The sequence below is a fragment of the Oreochromis niloticus genome, linkage group LG9 (genome assembly GCF_001858045.2).
Source record: "Oreochromis niloticus isolate F11D_XX linkage group LG9, O_niloticus_UMD_NMBU, whole genome shotgun sequence".
Taxonomy (NCBI): Eukaryota; Metazoa; Chordata; class Actinopteri; order Cichliformes; family Cichlidae; genus Oreochromis; species Oreochromis niloticus.
Window position 1 is genome coordinate 27,075,843 of NC_031974.2, and position 21,365 is coordinate 27,097,207.

The following is a 21,365-nucleotide window of genomic DNA, read 5'->3' on the forward strand; positions in this document are numbered from 1 at the left end:
GCTTCTGCCCATTATATCGTATCAATCATAAGTAAACTGGCAAAGGTAGTTGAGCAAATTAATTCCAATCACATCTGAGTGTGTCACATAGATTGTCTCCCCCAGAGTGACCTTTGTTTTAAATATGCCACTCAGGCAAAGCTTCTTAAATGAACTAATTCTTCCGTTAGGAGAATTAAACCTTAGTGACACACAAATAAATGCTTCAGCTGCACTTCAATCATTCGAGATATGCTTTGTTCTTCAATGATTTTATTTTCTGTATATCAAAGAAAGCATAATGGAGACCAAACACAAAAAAGGCAGGTACAAGTGAGGAGGAAAAATAAGCTTAATCAAAAATCTAACAATTCAGAACAACACTGCCACTATTATTGTTCAATATTCATAGGAATACCATACTCTTTCTGAGCAGAGTGGTGGCATTTAAAACCATTATGAATCAATAATCAAAAACAGTGATGAGTAGTAATAATAAATCGTATAAGTAGTAGTACAGTTATAACAATAGTGATAATCAAAGTGACAATGAAACATAAGAGAATAAAAAGCAGATCTCCATAAAAACGTATCTAGTTTGGACAGTGCAACACCGTGTCTATGTGTGTGCGTGTGTAATCCCAGTCTTGAGGATCAAGCACTCCAGTCCTTGCTTTACACACAAGATACAGTTTCCAACAGGAGTAAGAAATTATTAGTTGTCAAAGGACAGCGTTACCCTCCTTGTTTAAAAAAAAACCACACCGAGTGACTCTTAAATGTTGTGGTGATGGCTGTGTTCATTTGAAATGCCTGTAGCTTGTGCAAAAATTGTGGACTAGTGCAAGTGTCAAGCCATGGGACGTCCTTTACAGTTTGCATTTGCGAACACCTCTCCTGCTCTCTGTCAACCTAAAGATTGCTTTTTGGTTTTTGAATGACAGAAAGCAAAGGGAGGATTACTTTGGAATATCAGTTATTTTTTTTTTAATATATTTCTTTACAAAAAAAAGTTCATGTTTAGTTTTGCATTTTGTTAAAACTATCAATAGTAACATTAATATACAACTTAAATTGAAGGAAAACATCTTTAGTATGTTAAGTGTCCTTCAACACAGCACCATCTTATTAGCTCTGTCAACACATTTTTTTTTTTTTAGGTTTCCTAATTTGCTTCCTAGATTTGAGTATCCATTTGTCCCTTAAGGATACTTGTAATACCCAGCTGTCTCCCTTGTTGTGGTTTCCAGATATTAGCTCTCGTTTCACAGCACATACATGACCAGAATCACCAACTCTGCTTCAAAACTGAGAAAAAAAAAAATCAAGAGGAAAACGAGTATGGGGAGGAGGGGGGACAAACCATTTCAAACCCTGCTGTCTTGTTCTAGAGGTTTGGCTTTTGACCTAAAAAAAAAAAAATAATAATAATAATAATAATAATAAAAAAAAATCTGTTATTCCAGATTTGAATTGCTTTTTGTATCATTTGTATAAATATTGAAATAAATGAAATGATTACAGAAATTCGTAACTTTGCTGTCTAAAGCCCCTTTCAGTGATGACTGCATCTGTCGGCTCCTTGTCCAAATCGACATGCAGGTCACTTGTGTGTAAAAGGTACCGCGCCAGACTGCGTAACATTCAGGTATCACTTTGAACACACACACGTGAACTGCATGCTGTTGTATTGTTTGATTTGTGCACGTCTTTCATGCAGCTTTGAGAGTAACCTGGCTCACTAAATAACATGCTAAAAGGCATGTTTTCTACACACACTCCGTTTGTAATCTGCCATACATTGAAAATATTCTTCTTCTATGGTGCATTTTCATTAATCCCAAGTCAAAAGGGATGTGTTTCGGAGCCTGTGTAGGAGAGATGGGGAATCAGTCTTAGCAGCGCCATGCAGCACACAAAAGTGACCTACAAATTGGGGGGCATCCTTTTTCTTTTCTTATTCCTTTAAAAAAAGAAAAAAAAGTAGTGAAGCCAGGAATTTTAAGTCTGAAAAGGGCTTTATACACAGTATTCGCAAAAAAAAAAAGTTAGGAAATCAGCCCAATTTGTCAAATTCAGACTGAATTCTCCAACAGAAATCTCCCGGACGTGTATCCCACAGTAGCCGTAAAAAAAAAAATGTTTTTTTTAAAACGTCATCTTCACCCACCGGTCTGAAGAGCTAAATTCCAAAATGAGACGCACACATTTGGGTAGGAAGTGAAATTTACAGCAAACGTGTGAAAGCATGATAGTTGGTAATTCTACTCCTTGGCCAAGAGATTGCTGACAACTTTATAAACATGTGACATTCACAAATATTCTCCCAAAAACAAAACTTTATGTAAAAGCATTTTGGAATAAAGCTCTTCTTCAATACGCCCAGGTCTGCTTTTTGCACAATTATTATACTCACACCTAAAGCATGTTTCATTTGATTAGGAAAAAAAAAAAAAAATATTTATTTCACTTTATATTAAGGCATCCAACATGCATCAGCGTATCCTTCCATAAAAGACACCTGCATTCGAATGCTTAAAAACATTTCAAAACAATGTAAAATGTGTCAAAGTGCGGTATGCCAAAGATTCTACTTCCCTCAGCCTCTATTTGGATTGTCGTGAAACTATGAACATGAATATGGGGACAATTCAACAGCCCTATTCTCTCCGAAGTACCTCCTTTTATATCCCAAAGTAGTGAGTAGACAACACTCTTCATTTCACCCTTCTGTGACAATTAAAAAGGGTGGCGGTTAAGACCAGTTCTTTCTCTCCCAATGATTTAGTCCAGTCGTATTATATCCAAGCAATCTTTGCCCTAAAAGTGAAAGTAGGCGTGAGAAAAACAATTCCACAGGAGCAAAGTGGGAGTTATACATGTCAGCATTTCCATGTTATCCCAAAAAGTGTTTCCCAAAAATCCCCCCATGGCCTCTGCCAAAAAAAGAAAGAAAAAAGAAAAAGGAAACACTTGCATCAGTTTTTAGGGTACAACAGCTCAAGCGTGGCAAGCTGAGTGCCTTTACAAATTATAGGAAGGTCATAGAAGTAAGGTAATACATAACCAACCACAGGGTTAGGACCAAAAATGTCTGGATAAAATGAGGATTAAGGGAACTCTGAGGAAGGTGGGGGTGTTATCACTTATCAGACAGCAACTGATTAAGTGACAAGCAGCATGGAAAGAGTCTGCTGTTGTATTTGATACCAGGTGAGCTCTACAGATAACGGATATCAAGTCAGTGAAGGTTGAGCAAAGGATAGCGGGTGCAAGGGGGGAGCCGACATCAAAAACTAAAGAATATTAGTTTTTGAGGATTAGTGCTCAAATCTGTTTATTAAAATCTGAGGAGCCCAAATGGGTCCAACAATAGTCAGTGTGCAGACCAATCCTGATCTGAGTCTTTAACTGTTGCTGGTGGCCATCGCTGGAGGCAACTCGATTATTATCTCCCCTTCAGAACCACCGCCAGAGCTGGTTACAGTAGTGGAAAGAGCAGCACTGCCGGTTCCGCTCTTGTTGACGAGCGCCGTCGGCTGGCCAAAGTTAGTGGTTCTCAGGGTTGCCAGGTGACGCGGAGAGAAGACGTGGGCCCTTGCTGCAGCCCGGGATTCAAAGGAGACGTTGCAAGCGTCGCAGCGCCCCGTCAGGGTCTCCTTTGGCACCGGCTGACCGGGCACTGGGGAAGCTGGAGGTTCGGTAACCGTTAGCTGAACAGGCTTGGGCAGGATGGGTCGATTGGCCTTGAGAGCGCTGTACTGCAGGTAGCTTCCTGAGCTCATGTCTACCTTCGCGCCTGAAAGAGGAGACTGAGAATCCCACATTGGAGTGTGGAGATGCAAACAGAGAAGGAATGTTTAATGTCATACAAGTCAGATCTTTAATATTCATAGTTTTAAAATGAACAAAGCAAGATTAAGGCTGTCTGGATATTTGTTGAGGACACAAGTGATCAAGTTTCCTTAACTTAAATTTGACCAATATTACCAAACTCAACCATATCAGCAACCTTATGTGTATAAAACTGTAATCCCAAAAGACAAGAGTCAGGCAAGCTTGTCATTAAAGTAGTGAAAGCTAGTGAGGGAATTTTAAGCTTTTATTGGTCAGATCTTATTAAGTAGGATTACTGAAATACATGCCCATTGCTTTACTTGATCCATTTATGTCTCAACTGATTTTCCAGGCTATAAATGGTTGAACGTAATACTCCAACACCACCTCTAAAACAGCACGGCAGACCTATGTAAAACTCTTATTCAACATATTTTTAAAAGAAAGCATTCGTTCCTTCTCTCTGCATTATATTTGCAAATATAAACAGTAAGTTTGTATTTTTAATGATTAAAAAGGAGGGGGGAAAAAAAAAAGTTGGGTTTTTTTAATATCATTCTCATAGAAAAACTTGTCAGCTTACCATTTTCTCCTGCTGCAGCCTCCAGCGCTTCTCCTTCGCTCTTGTGTTTTGGAACCAAATCTGCACCACCTTGAGCGGCAGGTTGAGCTCAGTGCCAATTGCCTCGCACTCCATGGCGTTGGGATGGGCACAGGTCTCGTAACATGACTGCAGAATGGACAGTTGTAGGCAGGACAAATGAGTGCGTGGTCTACGGCTGGATGAGTGGGGCAGAAAGCTGCTTTCTGTTGGGCTTGATTTAGCTACACATGGGGTGGAGGGGCTGGCCACTTTGGCAGAACTAGGGGTGTTAGGGCTGACTGGTGCAATGCTGGGGGTGGGAGGAGGGGGGATGGTACGAGGAGCTGTATGCGTAGGAAGAGCCAGTTGTTCTCTTGATAGAGTGTTGATCTTAATGGGGACTTTGGAAGTCCAGTAGTTCAGCCCATTCTGTTTTTGTGGCACCACTGCTGTGGCGGAAGGCCTGTTGTTGATGGGAGTTGTGGGGAGCTTCGGCACCATGCGGTTAGTGGTTCCTGGTCCAGGACCGATCTCACTTTCGTTATCCCGCTCCTCATCGGTCTTTTCTTCCTCGCTCTCGTCTTCTAGCTTTCGTTTCTGGGCTGGTCGTGGAGCAATTGGAATCAAATCCTTGGGTGGCACCAAGAGGACAGGGGTATTTGCTTTGGGTGCAACTTTAACCATGGTGATGTTGCTGGTGGTTTCGAGCGTGGTCTTTGGCACTGCAGAAGCACTGCTGCTCACAGGAGATGCTGTGGTGGAAGAAACTGACTCCTTCGGCTTTATAGGAACAGGGGATATTTTCTTCATCACAACTGGCGCTGGTTTGGCCAGTTCATTTACTGGCTCTCTCTCTGTCTTGATGAGGGTGCGAACAATCGGAGTAGTTGTAATTCCCCCGGTATTGTTTGTAGCAGGCTTGTTAGTGAATATGGGTTTGGAAAGAGGCCAAGTAAATTTGATGAGAGGTTTGCCAACTGCTGCCAAGGTCCCGTCGCCTATGAATCTGACCTCGCCTTTTCTTTCCCTCGCCCTCATGTTCTGGAACCAAATCTGAACCACCTTCTTTGGAAGGTGAACCCACTCTGAGATCTGTTCAAACTCATGTTTCCCAGGATTTGGGTCTTTGAAATAGCAGCCATACAGAATATCGAGTTGTTCTGCTTGTATGATGGTCCTTGAACGCCGCATATCCCGGTACCTTTTTCCTTTGGACTTCCTCTGCTCCTGTTCCTGCTCCCTCTCCTTTTCTCGGTCCCTTTCCAATAGTGTGGTATTCATTTTTTCTCCAGGCCTCATGTAAATGTTAGACTTGGTCACATTACTGCAGTTGACCATGTTTGTAACATTGTTAGAAGAGGGCATGGCAGTAACAGATTCCGGCTTAACCTGGACGACTACCAGACCTTTGGATGTGGGCCTCAGGCCAAGTCCGTCCAGCAACTGTCCCTTCTGTGCTGCAATTGTATCAGCCAGAGATGAGGACAGAGCAGACTTTGAGCTGTTTTTGCCCATGCTGAGATCAAGAGCTGACTCACAGTCGTCACCATTGGACAGGTAGCGGGAGGTTTGGTTTTGTGAGAAGAGAGATTGTGAGAGAAGAGAGTTGGAGAAGCGTGTGATGGTTGGTGGGTTGGGAAAGATGGGGACTTTGCTTCCATCCCCAACCACCGAAGGAGTAAGGGAGAGAACATAGGGGCTAAGAAACGGAGTAGAAAAGGGAGTGAATGACAAGGGAAGCGAGTGGAGAGCACCAGTTGGGATTTCAGAGGGATCTGCTGCATTTGACTGTGAGCTTGGAGGATCACCTTGGGCCTCCAACTCTAGATCTACATCTGGGTCTTGTCTTTCCTTTTTTACCTCCAGCTCATGTTCAAACTTCTCTCTCTGTTTTTTTCTCTTGGCCCCTTGACTACCTCCGCCATCCTCATCTTCGTATTCATCCTCTGCATCGGAAAGAAACACAGTCGTGGAGCGCAATACCTTTCCTCCAACTGAACCCTTATCACCGTGGACCTCCCGCTGTGCTTCGTCTTTAGCAGGGCTTTCAGGATCATCTCTTAAAGACCCATTCTGACTTTCCTCATCTGAAACAATGACAGAAGTGTAGACCTCATTCTCTGAATCAGATGTGAGACAGGAATCTCCCTGACCCTCCCTTCCCAACTCTCTGTGTTTGCGTTTCCCTCTTGTACTAGACAAATCCATGGCCTGATTACTAAATGGTTCAGCATCATCCTCACCTTCTGCTATTATGAGTGAGTTTTCCTCGTCATCATAGTCATTATCAGAACTCTGACAATTTCTTGGAACACCGCCCAGCTGTTCCAACTCTGTTGCCCTCTGTCTTTGTTTTGTGTGTCGAGCTTGGGTCAGCCACCTTCGAACCTCTTCTTCAGAAAGACCCACCTCTCGGCCCAGAGCTTCACAGTCCTCATGGGGAGGACTTGCAGCATCAGCCTCACTACGTGACTCAAAGAAGGCCCAGAGAACCTCTGACTGGAACTCTGAAAGCACTGGAAGGTCTGGATAAATGGAATCCACTGTATTACAATGAAGACGATTTTGGCTGTTAGTTAAGGCATTGGTACTTGAGCTGGATTTTGGGGTGCCAAGAGAGCCACATGGGCTTGTGCCTGATTGGGATTTTTGAGGAGTAGAATCAGGACTAAGGGTAAGGTTTAAATTTACAGGACTGAGGCTCGAGTTGCTGGGCACAGATGCAGAAGGGGAGAGGTTGTTATTGCGGAGGCTCTTCTCTGTGCCCGCTGGGGAGAGATTCAGGCTAGCTACTTTATCACCTTCCAGGTCCAACTGATTTGTTGAGCAGTCTCCATCTGTTGTGCCATCTTCATGTGCCTTCCCATTGTTTTCATTATTCTCAACCTTTACGTTACTTTCTATATCAGAACACTGTGCAATGTCTTTACTGTTCTCTTCCTTAGGTTTCTGGGCAGTACGGTTATGCTCATCTTTGACCTGATCAGAGATCTTTTCTTCAACAGTCTCATTCCTAGCCTCACTCTTTTGTTCTCTCTCACTCTTTAAAGTCTGTTTTTGCTCTTCCCCACAGGGCTGTATGTTTGTTGGAACTCCTGCAGAGGGCCACTGGTTCTGTAAGCTGTTAAGTCTTTGGGTTAGAAGGGCTTGCTGGGCTGTGCTGAGACCTACTAGTGGCACGCACTGGGTAAGGAGCTGGCCTTGCTGGTTCTCTTGGTGCTGCTGGGTTTGGGCTTGGAGCCCATTTAAGATCAAGGGCATGACCATTTGAGGCTGAGGCACAAGCTGAGGTGCAGCGGCACCAGGAGCAGCACTAGCTGCAAACAGGGAGGGGAGGAGGGAGTGTGACAGTGTGTTAGGACTGGAAGTGAGGAGGGTGAGAAAGGCCGAGACCGCCTGAGCTGAGGCCACAGGGGAAGTGAGGAGGGAGGGAGCCACTTGTGAAGTTGGAATCTGCTCGCCTTCTTTCGCAGCAGTCACCATCAACGTCCCAGGAGCAGCACAGTTGGTGGAGGTAGCTGACTGACTGCTTCCACTTTCCGACGTGGTAACTACTGGGTTGGCAGCGCTGCCTCTCGAACCAGCAGCAGCCACTGCGCTGTTTGCAGCATGTGCAGCAATTCCAGCATTTCTGCTGCGGGTCTGGTGCAAGACAGATTTCATATGGCTCTCAAGGGTGATGGCATGATTGTAGGAGACTCGACATACAGAACACTGGTAGGGCTTGTTTGATATATATGGCCGAGATAGGATTGGAACCGAAGGAGTTTGGGGACTACTTTCTGCACCTTGTTTTCCAGAGCCTGTTGTCATTCTCTGAATGTGGGATGCAGAGTTATAATGAACACTCAAGGCAGTTCTGCTGGGAAAACTTTCCAAGCAGGCATTACATTTGAATGAACGGGTGTTATTTTCAGCTGGCACACCATTTTTACCAACTGACTTTTCACTAGCGTCTGGGATTTCTGTGTTTTCAGTTGCATTTTGCTGTTTGGCTCCTGTAAGTGGATTTCCCTCCTCTTCTGGCTCTGCTTCAGCTTCACCTCCCTCCTGTTCCATTATTCTCTCTTCCTCCATCTCTTTGTCTCCAAGCGTCTGGGTAGCGTCTGAACTCTCGCTAGATTTGCAGGGGTCTGAAGTGACGTCTTCAGTGGGCTTCAGTTGTGAAGACTCTGCATCTGATAAGATAAATACACAATGAACAATCAAAAGCTAATCAGTGGTGTAATAAATAATAAATGTACATTTACATACAGCATGTAATTTGTATAAGTGAGAGGATTTTCCACTCTGAAAGCATGCTCTAACCTTACTCTTCGAGCCTCCTTTTGCCTTTACATAGTTTTAAAATAGATAATCACCATCAATCAGTAAAGGTCAACCAAGTTAAAGTCGTTGCGATATCCAATTAGTGCAGTTACAACAACGGGCATGTGTTATTATCCTTTCAATTTTATAGTTTACTTCTCATGAGTTAATTACAAAAAACAAGCATCACTCTCACCTGAGGACTTGTGAGCGCCTTTGTCCTCTTCTACACGGGCAGCCCGTTTTAGAACAGCCTGATAACAGAAAAGGAGCGAGTCAGCAAAATTTCCATAGCAAACTTGACTGCGCAATGGCCCTTTCGAGATGAGCTGAATGCTATAATGTAGCTTCTGTGAAACAACATTTGGGTGTGACTCATTGATGTGTGGTTATATTACACATAGCGGGCCTGCCTTTAATTTGCAAATTACCCTAAAGGCATAAATTAAGTAGTCTTTGATCAACTGATCCACCAGTAAAATTCCCTTCATTTCTTAACATTATACATAACTAAACCATCGTAGTTCTTTACAGACTGTTCACAGAGATGCTTACTTTTTCAAATGTGATGGCTACTTAAATACTTTCAAAGTGACATACTCGGTAACAGGCTAAGCCAAACAATGAGATATTCAAACTATTTCAACAACGATCACAGTGCTGACTACACAAAGGGGATATGCACAAACAAGTCATGAAAACAGAAACTACTTCAATCACATTTTAAACTACTATTAATTACAGTACTATGCAAAAGTCTTGAGCTAACACAGATGAAAATATGCCAGTTTAAAGCAAGTTTACACAACTCTAAAAAGCTTTCAAATCAATATTTGGTATGACCACTTTTAACCAGTAACACAGCCTGAACCCTTATCATGGCTTTAAGTAGTCTTAAGGAATAGTTCTCCAGGCATCTCGAAGAACATTCAAAGCTCTTCTTTGGATGTTGACTTTTTTCCTATTATCTACCAAGATGATCCCACACAGCTTCAGTAATGTTGAGGTCTGGGCTCTGGGGAAGCCAATCCATGACTGATTATGTGTCTTTGCGTGTTTTTCTATCCAAATATTATTTTACTGCACCGGCAGTGTGTTTGGGATCACTGTTGTGCAGCAAAAATTAACCGCTTTTTAGATTATATTGCATGGTGGCTCAAAAATCTGATATTGCTTTTCATAATTCATCATTTTCACAAGATCCCCAGCACCACTGACTGAAATGTATCTCCAAACCATGACAGAGCCTCCACTGTGTTTTAAGGATGATCACTGTTGTACTGTCCTAGCCTCCTCTGTAAAGACTGATAATGATTTCAGTGAGGGAAAAAAAAAAAAAAAAAAAAAAGTGGATTCTTCACTCCATAAGATCTGTTGACACAGATTTACAGTCTATTTGTGTACTTTGTCATACCTCAGCTTTTTCTCCCAGTTTTCTTTACTCAATGATTTTTTGACAGACACCCTTCCACTGAGACCATTTCAGATGAGGCTTCAGTGATGGATCAACTGAAGGGCCAGATGCACCTCTCAGGTTCTGTGTCAGGTCTTTACTACATTATCCCCCCCCAATTTCCTAAGGACATGACTTTCAGATGCTATTCATCATAGTTTTAGAAGGCTACCACTTCTTTTGTCCTCCACTTGTCCAGTTTACTCAATTTTTAAGGGCACACTGCACACCATGCCATGAAGGGCTCACCTTATCGGTGAAAAATAAATATATTAATTAATTAATTAATTAATAAAAAATGCTAGTTGCTGTTATCTTTGACATTTTTAAATAGTCACCTAAAGAATTGAGAACAAGTGTGTTTTTGTGACAAGCTGCTAGTAACAAAGTGTCTAAAAATACATTTTAAAAATGGTTCTTAGTCAAGTTCTCTGTTGTGTAGACAACATTCAACACTGTTTGGTCCCTTCAGTTAGGTGCTATAACAAACAAAACAGGTTTTGTTTGTTTGTCCATGTACTGACCATTTCCTCTGAAAATGGTCAGTACATGGACTGAAGAAAAAGTGAGTAAAAAATTAGCCAATGTTCAAAGAAAACCTTTCTAAGTCCTTCAGAAAGCGAGGAGTGACTCAATACTTTGCACAGTACTGCATGTACTAGTGAGATCTATACATCACCAATGGTTGTATCGAAATACATTTTTCCTCTTGATTTTAAGTAAACGGCTAGTATTTTTCTGGTATTACAAATTAAGAGTTTAACTAGCTTAGTTGTGTTTTCCATTGCTTAACAATGCCAATTTTCTAATGCATTTCACACTATGCCGGCTACAACAGACAGGAAACTACAATACCTCAGCACTAAACACTGGCGCACTGGTTTTATTTTAACAGTAGATTACAGTCTAGCTCTGACCACTGTTCCTCTTTGACAATGTATTTTTCCTGTTTTGCATTCATCACCATGACTTCTGATACTTCTGTGCTTGCCTCGTCACTTAATTAATCATGCGTTTGTTACCCCAGCATTTTTAGCATCGACACTAAGGCTTGTGTAACTTTCCTGCCTCAAAAGCAACTATTAAGTTGGATGAGCATCACAAGAATTTTTTTTTAAAGAAGTTGTGAATTTGATTAAGTTATTATGTCTAATCCCTGTATAACAGCCAGGAAGAAGTGAGTTCATTAAACATTATGCACGTAACTGATATATAACCCAATATAATCAGGCTGTATAACAAGAGGAAGGGGGGGGGACATGAACTCAACCATAATTTGACATACTTTGGCCATAATGCCATGCCACACTTACAATATCCAGCAACCTGTCGACACACGATGAAAGCACGCTGTGTTGTTGGGTGAGATGTAGAGATAGGGAAGATCTGTCTGATTGCCCTTTTTGGCACAGGGGGCACAACCACTCTGCCACCCCATTCCTTTCACTGCACACCGCCTCTCCAGACTCCTCCTAACAAACACAAATAGACGTTTGAGAATCCTGCCCTTCAGGAGTGGTTTCTTTGCGAAAAAGAACAACAAAGCAAAGCAAAGCAAAACAAAAACAAATGATGCATAAAGTATTTCATAGAAAAAGAAAGAAATTAAGATGTGATGCAATAACTGCAGTTTATGAAAGGGACTGACCAAGATCAAGGAGGGAGTTAGACACAGACCAAGACAAACTGTTACTGGATGAATATCCACGTCAATACATCTAATCACAAATAAGTACCTCAGTCTCACAAGAGTTGCACTTCTAACTTTCTAAAGAGATTGCTATTATTTGTCCAAAAAGACCAATTACACATCAACTCAAATTGTTTAAGTGGCACCTTTGTAATGTAAATGAGTACACGTCACGCTCGTAGATGAATTTACAAGGCACTGATGCTGTTCCTGGATACAAGGTCGACTTCCTAAACACATCTTTGTTGCCATTCTAACAACAAATCCGCACATACAACACCGAAATAAATGCAGAATAACCAGAGGAGCACACTCGATGCAAATCATAACATGCACTGCCCGAATTTACAACAAGTACACTGTCTCTCAGAGCACAAATATCCCCACTGGTTTTGACTAATACGAGGAACATGTGGCCAGCATACTGCATATATTCTGAGACCACACTGTACTCGCTCACCGTGTAGGATTTAAAAAAAAAAAAAAAAAATACTCGGGCTCCCATACAGTCTTAAGGAAACCAAACAAACCGCTGGTAGTGTGAATATTACCACAGAGCTTTCATGTATACTTCGGCTAACATTCACAATCAAAGGTGCAGCGGGAAAACACGGGAATTCGTGCCCATGAGGAGAAATACCAACACAGCTCCCATCCTCACTTCCTCGTCATGCCAATTAGCAAGCTAGCAGGGTTATATGACCAGATAATATTTCGACGAGTCTACATCTGCGGAGTGTATCGCGTTTAATAGCTCCTCGTCACGAGTTTAATCATCAAAAGCAGAAGACGTACCTAAACTGGCATCTTCTTGGCCGTAGTTGGCTAATTAACGAGCAGTCTAATTAGCTATGCCGAGCAGAGACGAATCAATTAGCTAGCAAGCTAGGCGCTGTGAAGCCCCCCCTGTAACGTCGCATTACAGTGGTGTTTCTGGAAACGCTGGCTGCCAGTTAGTTTACTGAAAATAAAAACCTGCAGTCACAGCCACACTTCTCCGAAACTGTAAAAGACGAGGCAGGCGTCCGCGTAATCTCGCTCCTGGCTCTCTCGGTTAAGGCTGAGCGATGATTAAATTAATAAACAAAAAGGAGGGGGGTGGGGGGCTGTGCTATTAACAGTCGTGTCACTTTGCTAGCTAGCCTGTTAGCAGGCAGAGATAATTAACCGCTCCTCAAACTGTCTCCCAACTGGCCGCTCTACACTCCCTACAAAACTCTGCCTCGGCCAGGTGGGGAAACTGCAGCTTCAATAACCGAGCGAGTTCACCCAGGATAGAAGATACACTCATAGGCTTCATATTAAAATAAAAAATAAAAAACAAAACCTCGGCCTCGAGTTATTTCCTTACCCCTCTGATTATAGGCTGCCAGTCGGGCATCTAGTGTTGCACTGCCCGCCGCCTGCTGCTCAACAGCGCAAATTGAGGCCTAGCCGGACTAAAGCCATTTAATTAATGAACGTGGGCTCCGCTTACAGATGTGTTAGAAGCACTCGCACCCCCTCCTCCCTCGCCGCCCAGCAAGACCCCCTTTTTGGACGCGTCCTAGCGCTCAAATCCATACCTTAAACACTCGCGGTGCAACACATGGCCATTTAAACTAGCGTTTTAAGAGCTCCGAGCCGTAATTGGCGAAAGAATTAGACGCCGAAAAGCGAGTTGAAAAAGCGGAGTACGTGCGCGGCGGTCGCCTCGACGATGGGGGTGGTGTAGGGAGAGCCAGGCGAAAGAGAGAGGCGAGAGAAAAAAGTTTGGGATTTAATGTTGGATTTCTATGAGGGATCGGATTAGTATGGGGCACGATCTGTCGTTTGCTCGATCCTGTAGCAGTCGCAGGCCACTCTCCCCGCTCAAATCGGCACAATTAACCGATCGCGAATGGCGTTTAATTAAGTTCGGAGCAATTAGCTAATGCGTTTTTTTTTTACCTGCATGGTCGCCGCTCCAGCACACGCACGCACACACACACGCTTCCTCTGTGGCTCCTCAGAAGTGAAAAGTTTTCTTGCCTGCCCTCCCTCCCTCTCTCTCTCTCTCTCTCTCTCTCCTGTTCTCCCCCTCCCTTCATTCGCCCTATCCTTCTCTCCTTCCCCTCTTCCCTCTAGTAAACAGACCACAGCTCCCCCCGAGGCTGATTGCTGACATTCAGAGGGGACAGACACGGCAATCAAATCCCTTATGTAACCCCGCAGATATTACAGATAATTAATGTATGTTCAAACACTGATCGCTTATTATTGGGTAATAGAATTAATTAAGACAAAGAGAAAAAAGGGGAAATGGAGGATGAATGATAGATTCATTTAGAGAGGTGGTGGGGGGAAGAAGAAATATCTTAATGCTCAAATTACACGGAATGCCCCTTAAATGCGAGAGCTCTTCCTCATTTTCACATTAAAAGGTGAATAATAAATGAGTCCCCATTCTGCCAACTTAGATTGTCACAAAGAGTGTGACGACTTAATTAAAGCTGAATAATGGAGATGTGACCGCGGAGCTTCCCTTCGCCGGCCTCCTCCCACCCTCCTCCGCACAAATTCTGACATGTTTTCACTCAAACTATAGGTGTGGCGCACATCAACAGCCGACTATGTGGGATAAATATTTATGAAGCGGAGCGGATTAAAACTGCACCATCTGTATGTCCCCTGCGTTTCTGGGACAGGAAGTGATTTTCCTGAATATACCAATAGGTGTCCTTAATTGCGCCTGTGCGAAATCAAACGTTGCTGGCGTGTAGAGGTCGCACGGATTGAGCTTTCTCTCTGATTTCAAAGCCGAATTGTTTGGACTGAAGGAGCTGATGTGTGAAGGTGTGTGACGGTACACTTGGTGTTTTTTGGAGACTCTGTGGTTCATATCGGTGATTTTGACATGCAGCTCCCGCACGACTCCACAGCAGCGGCACCGCCTGGGCTGAACGGCTCGAGTGTGATCATTAGACCGGTGTAACTTACTAAAGGAGATACATTTTTTGTTATTTTGTAACATACATAGGTTACATTATAACATTTAAGGACAGTCAACAGTAACTGGGGTGGCTGTTCAAGTGGGAGAAAGTTAGCATATCATTAGCACTAGCACAATGTAAACATAACCTTTTACGAGGAAAGACATTTATGTCTATAACCTAATTTTAGTCAAAATATAGAAAACTAAAAGTTATATAATTTTCTCAGTATTATTATATTAGTATAACTGTATTATTACTGATGCTTGTACTGTATTTCAGTGTACAGCAGGTTAAATTACAGGCTGAATTTTGGCAGTATTTACCAGCCACTTTGTTAGGTATACCTTGCTAGTACTGGATTGGAGTGTTTTTTACCTTTTGAGCTGCCTTAATTCTTCATGGCATACATTCAACAAGCTGTGGAAACATTCCTAAGAGATTTCACTCCATATAGACGTGAAAGCATCACACAGTTGCTGCCGTTTTGTCCAGCTGCACTTGCGTTCCCCCACATCCCAAAGGTGCTCTGCTGTATTGAGATCTGATGAGGGCATTTGAGTACAGTAAACTCACTTTTATTAAGAAAAAGAAAAAAATAACAGTTGCTTGCTCGTTGTTTACGCTAAATTCTGACTCCACCATCGAGCAATGGAGGGTCATCAAAACACTTAACATTTTTCCTGTAGTGCTCAGGTAGGCTGTGGTGTTTAAGCCATGTTCAGTTGCTACTAAGAGGTTCAAAATGTGGCAATAAAATGTTCCCTTTACCATTACACTGCCAGCAGCAGCCTGAACTGTTGATATAAAGCAGGATGGATCCATGCTTTCTTGTTTACACTAGATTCTGACCCTACCATCGTGATGTCACAGCAGAAATCAAGGCTCATCAGACCAGCCAATGTTTTTCTAATCTTGTTCTTAGCTTGCAGGACTGACACCACCCGGCGTGGTCTTCTGCTGCTGTAACCCATCTGCTTCAAGGTTTGACTTGTTGTGCATTCAGAGATGCTCTTGTGCATACCTTGGTTGTAGTGAGTGGTTCTTTGACTTTCTGTTTCCTTCCTATTAGCTCAAAGCCGTCTGGCAATTCTCCTCTGACCTCTGGCATCACCAAGGTGTTTTCACCCAGTGAACTACTTCCCTCTGGATGTTTTCTCTTTCTCAGAAGGCTTTTTGTAAACCCTAGTGATGGTTTTGTGTGAAAATCCCAGCAGATCATCGCTTTCTGAAATACTCAAAGCAGCCTGTTGGCTGATTAACAATCTTGTCACATTCAAATTCCTTTTAGTCACCTTCCTTCCCCAGTCTGATGCTCTGTTTGAACCCCCAACAGGTCATCTTTACCACTTTTTAAACTCATCAGCAGTGGCGTTACAGCAACATAACAAAACGTTTCCCATAACACAGCCAGTCTGTGCTTTCTGCCCACCAATGAGAGCATTGACTCATCGTATACAACATACACCATTCTATTTATATCACTCCTACAGTAACTTTAAAGTAGACGTGGGCGTATTTGCAATCACATTACACTGTCACTTTGGATCTCACCATGTTTTCTTTCTTGTTTTTCTTTTTTTTTTCAGATGAGTGTGGAAGTGGAAAGGAAATTTTTATGCAATGCTGACACCCTGAAAAAACTGAAGGAGATCGGGGGTATGTGTTTAATTTGTCCGCCACACATTTACTCATGAATCCAGTCAGATCGGAGGCATTTATCTGATGCTCTGATCCACGGCGAATTATAAACGGCCACTGAAAGGCTTTTCCAGCATTTAATGGCACTAATTGCTGTGGTTGTTGTGTAACTGTAGTGACACTAGCCATCTGTCTTTGGTTAATGATGAAGTTTAATTATCTGTATCAGCCTTTTAAAATTTTATTTATTGAATTATCTATTTTTAAAAATCCCTTTTTCCATCAGCAGTTTGCATTGGCCAACGGCAGATTCACGACCAGTATTTCGACACTCCTGAGTTTCACCTGACTTTGAGGGACATGTGGCTGCGTAAACGTAAGGGATGCTGGGAGCTCAAGTGCCCAACAGCAGAATCACAGAGCGGGAAGCAGGGTGAAGCAGCAGCAGCACTGTGCACCCGTTACAAGGAGATAACCAGCCTGCCTGAAATTCACCTGAGAGTCAAAGAGGTCATAAAAGAGGACAGAGAGTCAGAGGCAGGCTTCTCACATGAAGATGAGTCGTGGGTGAGCAAACTGAACCTGGTGTGCTTTGCAGAGTTTACAACAGCACGGCGCTCGTTCACTTTAAAGGAGGAGGGCGTGCAGGTCGATCTGGACCAGGCTGACTTTGGCTATCATGTGGGGGAGATAGAAGTCCTTGTACCAGAGGGAGGAGATGAGCAGGCTGCGCTGGAGAAGATCAGAAAAACGGCGGAAAAGCTGGGTATACGCTCTCAAACATTTAACACATCCGCTGCCTTATACTGATTATTATTAAGCGTACCTGTAAAGTAGTGAAGAATTTTTTCTCTTTTTCTTCACAGGGCTTACTGGAGATCAGCGAGTTAAAGGAAAAATGGATGTTTACCTCAAAAGAAATCACCCTGAGCACTATGCAAAACTGCTGAGTGAACACATCCTCTAAGAGATCATACTGCATCTGTACAAATATGGGAACAAACAAAAGGTCTTATTTACTGTAAAAGCTAATATTCTGTAATAAAGTATAGATTTATAAACTCAATAGACTCTAAACTGTAAAGCCTACTGGATGGTCCATGGCTGCTGTCATTGCTATGTGAACTTTTTGTATGCGAGGTTATGTTTTAGGGGCTTTTGGGAGGGGTTTGGCCATACAATCAGAGTTTATATTAATTTATCGCTAATGATGACAATGTTTTCTTACTGAGAGTAAAGATGTGTACTCACAAAGAGGCTCAAAGAGGAAGAACTGGTTTGTGACATGTGGCAGAGGATCTTCTGATTGCTCGGCACACGTTTTTAGAGTGATGAAACGTCCCATTGTCTTTTCACAGAAACTTTCTTCACGGTGTTTAAATTTGAATGTCTCAATAAAAACATTTGCACTTGAATGTTCTACATAGCGTTCAGACTTTGACCTGTTACATGTAGATACATATCTTTTGACATATGCCATGCTTTGCAAGCAGTCACCTTTAGGCGAGACAGTTTTTGGAGGCACTGATTAGTTTGTCACGTCCACGTCATTATTAAGTAACTATTAAGTAATTACACAATAATACATGAATAACTACAGTTGATTGTGTGTATGTGGGCGGAGGGTGCAGGTATGTTTGTATTCCTGTCTGTATGAGAACATTTACTGACATTAATCCATTCCCCAACCTCTTAATCCTAAAATAAACTATCAGGTGCCAAACCCTACCCAAATCCTAGTTTTAACCCTTAAACCCAAATTATAACCCCAACAAAACAAAAGCCTCCTGTGCACAGCCATGTCTCAAAAGGGCACAATCACACACATTTAGTGAGTGTATCCTTATAGCTGCACTCCTTCCAAAACAGTAACTTCCCTGCATGTTGCACGTTCAGGTCACATCTGTAAGTTGGAGCTATGGATAAATAGGCTCCAAATAGCCAGTGTTAGATCCAATTTAAGACCCAGGTTGCACAGAACAGAGTGAGGACTGCACCCTTTCAACTAAAAAAAACATGTCCTGCCACTTAAGTCAAAATAGCTATTGCGCAGCATCTTGATTGTCCCAGAAATATTTCCTCCTTCAACCTATTGTTTACGTTTACGGTTACATGCATTGTTAGAGTTATTATCATCTTAAATCTGATCATGAGAAAATGTTTGCCTGCTGCAGAGACACACAAGGGGCTGCACTGAGCGTGTTGTTCACGGTGGGAAAAAAAAAAGTGCTCGAGTGATGTCATTAAAAAGCTTCCTCGCCTCATGACTACCTGTTTGTTTTCTTCAAAAAGATTTTTTTTGTCATGATGTGTACCAGAGATTAGATAGAAATCAGTCAGTTCAGTGATGGTTACAGAAAAAGGAGGCAAACAAACAGTTAGAGGACAAACTGTGACCTTAAGAACCTTGCATTTTAAGTTTGGCTCTTTAAGCTCCATCAGTGCTGTCTGTTAAGGACAACATTTCTAATAGTCCTGTGCGTCTACTTAATGGTGATATATTCATTAGCAAGAGGAAAACACTGTATATTTTAAGCTGCAAAAAAAAATACATGTTCTTGCACGTCAGCTTGTATCAATGATAAATTACCAGAGTCATGCATGGATAATCCTCTTTCATTTTGGGTCATGTCCAGTTAGGTGGAGGCGATGGAGGAGGATTCTCAGAGGTGTAGACTGGTTCTCCTGCTGATTAGGTCTCCGCACCTGTTGTAGGCAGATTCACCTGGACACCTGGAATTCACACCACACACACCATGGCTTCTGCTGTGCACAGACAGCTGGCCCTGTTCACAGGGAGACTGCACAGGAGGCCAACTTCATGCAGGAGTTGTTACACAGGGAGTCCTGTGTCACGCAGAATGTAGATGATCCCTTCATTTAAAAGAAAACAAAAAAAAACATTGTCTACGAATCAGACTGGACAGACTGGCGACCTGTCCAGGGTGTACCCCGCCTCTCGCCCTATGACAGCTGGGATAGGCTCCAGCGCCCCCCGCGACCCTGAAAAGGATAAGCGGAAGCGAATGGATGGATGGATGGATGGATGGATGGATGTCTACGAATCAGACATGCAGTGGATCGATTCCCAGTTATAAAAGTATCCTTGAGCAAGTACTAGCCCTTTGAGTTTCCCCTGATGCATCCATCAGAGTGTGAGTGTGTGAGAATGTTAGCTAAAGGTGTGTAGGTATAGATGAAAGCACTGCATGACGCTGTATGTGACTGGGTGAATTAGATTTATTATACAAAGCACTTTGAGGGCTCAAACTGAGTAGAAAGGTGCTTTATAAGCACCAGTCCTGTTATCAGGGGCGGATCTGGTGGGGGGGAGGGCTTTGTTTTCTTAGAAGAGATAACAATATAATAAATTTATATATATTTATATATACTTTTTGTGGATATTTTGTTTACTCCATTTACAGAGGTATGTGCTACCCTGTGTAGATCTCTTGCTCCTCCTTTGCCCTCACATGTAAAATTTTCTAGATCCGTCGCTGCCTGTTACCATTTACAGCTTCCATGTACAGTAATCACAAGAGAAGTCTGAGTGTTTCAAACTGCAACAACACTTATTTAATGGACACCACGGCCCATAAGTCAGGACGTCATACTTGTAGCAAAAGAAAAACAGAGTAAACCTAAGGCAGTCTGCATACGCTTACAATGTGATAGATGTTGGAGCAGAAGTTTATTAGCCAGACATCAAAACCAAGAGTAAATTCTGCTGAGGTTGTTTGCATTTTATATCTGGTGAGAAATTATGAGTGGTTCACTTCTATGGGCAGTTTAGAGTCACCAATCATCATCTAAAACAATAACTCTTAAACCAGTGATCATTAATAATGGATGATTCCTAACAATATTACAGCCTGTATCCGAGGCTGTTTTGTGCCTATAAATGTGCCTTCTCAGATATAACTTGTATGATATCCACTGGTGTTTGGTAAATAATAAAATAAATATATTGTAAAACATGTAACACATGAAATTAGTCAGTTTTCAGCCCAAGGCCCATCTGTAAGTGAGAGGCCCTGGATGAGTGGTTCAGCTGTCAGTATGTTGTTTGAATCTTCCTGTACCCTGTCAGCAAATTGTTCTGCGATAAAGAGCTTGCAGACATGTCATGAATTCAGAAGTCACATGTTGTGGGCTTTGATGACTCAGACCTTCTTCTCTTCATATTTACATTTTATTTGTTGTGACACCCTCCGGAACACATTCTAAAATGTAGATTTTAGAGGCGAAGTTAGTTGGGTTTTTGAGCCCCACGTCCACACAGTGGCCCTGGCAGCCCAACCCTGGGGGACTGATAGACTGTTTTGTAGGACCTAAATAACGCATGTGTCAAAAAATAGACGGGTTATTAAATTATAGACCCCCCCGGGCATAGATGACAAACACCTTCTTTACCGTGAGCAACCTCAGACTTGATTCATTATGTGGAGGTGACACAGGATTGAGCAGTACAGCCGTTCACAATAAATAAAATAGATTGCTCAGTGGCACTTTAAGTTGCTTAGCCTGACATGTTATCATTCTTAGTTTCCTTCCACTTTTACTCTGTGCGCTGTTTTCATTTTAGTTTGTTTTTCTTTTTTCGGAAACAACAAAACAGCAGTTTCATGTTCCTGAGAACTTAGGAGGTACTAGCCAGAAAAGTCCAAGTCCATTCATTACGAGCCCCTTCAGTGTACGACTAAAGCCTGATGTTTATCCTTATGTTAAAGTTATGTGACGCCTAGATGGGCTGTACATGCTCTGGACATATAAATATACGAAATACATTAAGAAATATTCTAATTCAATTATATTATATATTACATATAGATTATATTTATTATGTTTCTTCACAAAATAAAATAATAAAATGATAAAATAATATATTTGAGTAAAAATTCCTTGTAGATGGCAAAAGAACAA

At 42.3% G+C, this 21,365-nt stretch overlaps 2 protein-coding genes across 7 annotated transcripts; one reads left to right on the plus strand and one right to left on the minus strand.

The window, feature by feature from the left end:
• Nucleotides 1-235: 235 nt before the first annotated feature.
• zfhx2 (zinc finger homeobox 2) lies at nucleotides 236-13,946 on the minus strand. Of its 2 annotated transcripts, none has more exons than XM_005465075.4 (5): nucleotides 13,780-13,946; nucleotides 11,474-11,632; nucleotides 8,904-8,961; nucleotides 4,400-8,577; nucleotides 236-3,791 (listed from the first exon to the last, which is right to left on the minus strand). In XM_005465075.4, exons 1-5 carry the CDS (start codon nucleotides 13,783-13,785, stop codon nucleotides 3,387-3,389), a joined length of 4,806 nt encoding a protein of 1,601 aa, XP_005465132.1. In that variant the 5' UTR covers nucleotides 13,786-13,946; the 3' UTR covers nucleotides 236-3,386. The 2 variants fall into 2 exon arrangements, with proteins under 2 accessions (XP_005465132.1, XP_005465131.1); XM_005465074.4 differs by lacking the exon at nucleotides 13,780-13,946 and adding an exon at nucleotides 13,202-13,408.
• A 528-nt stretch (nucleotides 13,947-14,474) lies between these two features.
• thtpa (thiamine triphosphatase) lies at nucleotides 14,475-17,861 on the plus strand. Of its 5 annotated transcripts, none has more exons than XM_019354836.2 (5): nucleotides 14,475-14,664; nucleotides 15,727-15,785; nucleotides 16,391-16,460; nucleotides 16,732-17,208; nucleotides 17,309-17,861. In XM_019354836.2, the coding sequence occupies exons 3-5, from the start codon at nucleotides 16,391-16,393 to the stop codon at nucleotides 17,407-17,409; spliced, it is 648 nt and encodes a 215-aa protein (XP_019210381.1). In that variant the 5' UTR covers nucleotides 14,475-14,664; nucleotides 15,727-15,785; the 3' UTR covers nucleotides 17,410-17,861. The 5 variants fall into 5 exon arrangements, with proteins under 5 accessions (XP_019210381.1, XP_005465127.1, XP_019210380.1 ...); XM_005465070.4 differs by having other exon boundaries at nucleotides 14,480-14,664; nucleotides 16,729-17,208; XM_019354835.2 differs by having other exon boundaries at nucleotides 14,480-14,664; nucleotides 15,734-15,785; nucleotides 16,729-17,208.
• The last annotated feature ends 3,504 nt before the right edge of the window (nucleotides 17,862-21,365 follow it).

What these genes read in the sequence shown, in the direction of transcription:
- thtpa (XM_005465070.4), top strand. Translation starts at nt 16,391, where the DNA reads ATGAGTGTGGAAGTGGAAAGGAAATTTTTATGCAATGCTGACACCCTG. An exon ending in AAAACTGAAGGAGATCGGGG is followed by an intron (nt 16,461 to 16,728) that starts GTATGTGTTTAA and finishes TTTTTCCATCAG; the next exon opens with CAGTTTGCATTGGCCAACGG. An exon ending in AAAAACGGCGGAAAAGCTGG is followed by an intron (nt 17,209 to 17,308) that starts GTATACGCTCTC and finishes TTTTCTTCACAG; the next exon opens with GGCTTACTGGAGATCAGCGA.
- zfhx2 (XM_005465074.4), bottom strand. Translation starts at nt 13,231, where the DNA reads ATGCCCGACTGGCAGCCTATAATCAGAGGG. An exon ending in TCGACAGGTTGCTGGATATT is followed by an intron (nt 8,962 to 11,473) that starts GTAAGTGTGGCA and finishes TTCTGTTATCAG; the next exon opens with GCTGTTCTAAAACGGGCTGC. An exon ending in GGCTGCAGCAGGAGAAAATG is followed by an intron (nt 3,792 to 4,399) that starts GTAAGCTGACAA and finishes TGGGATTCTCAG; the next exon opens with TCTCCTCTTTCAGGCGCGAA.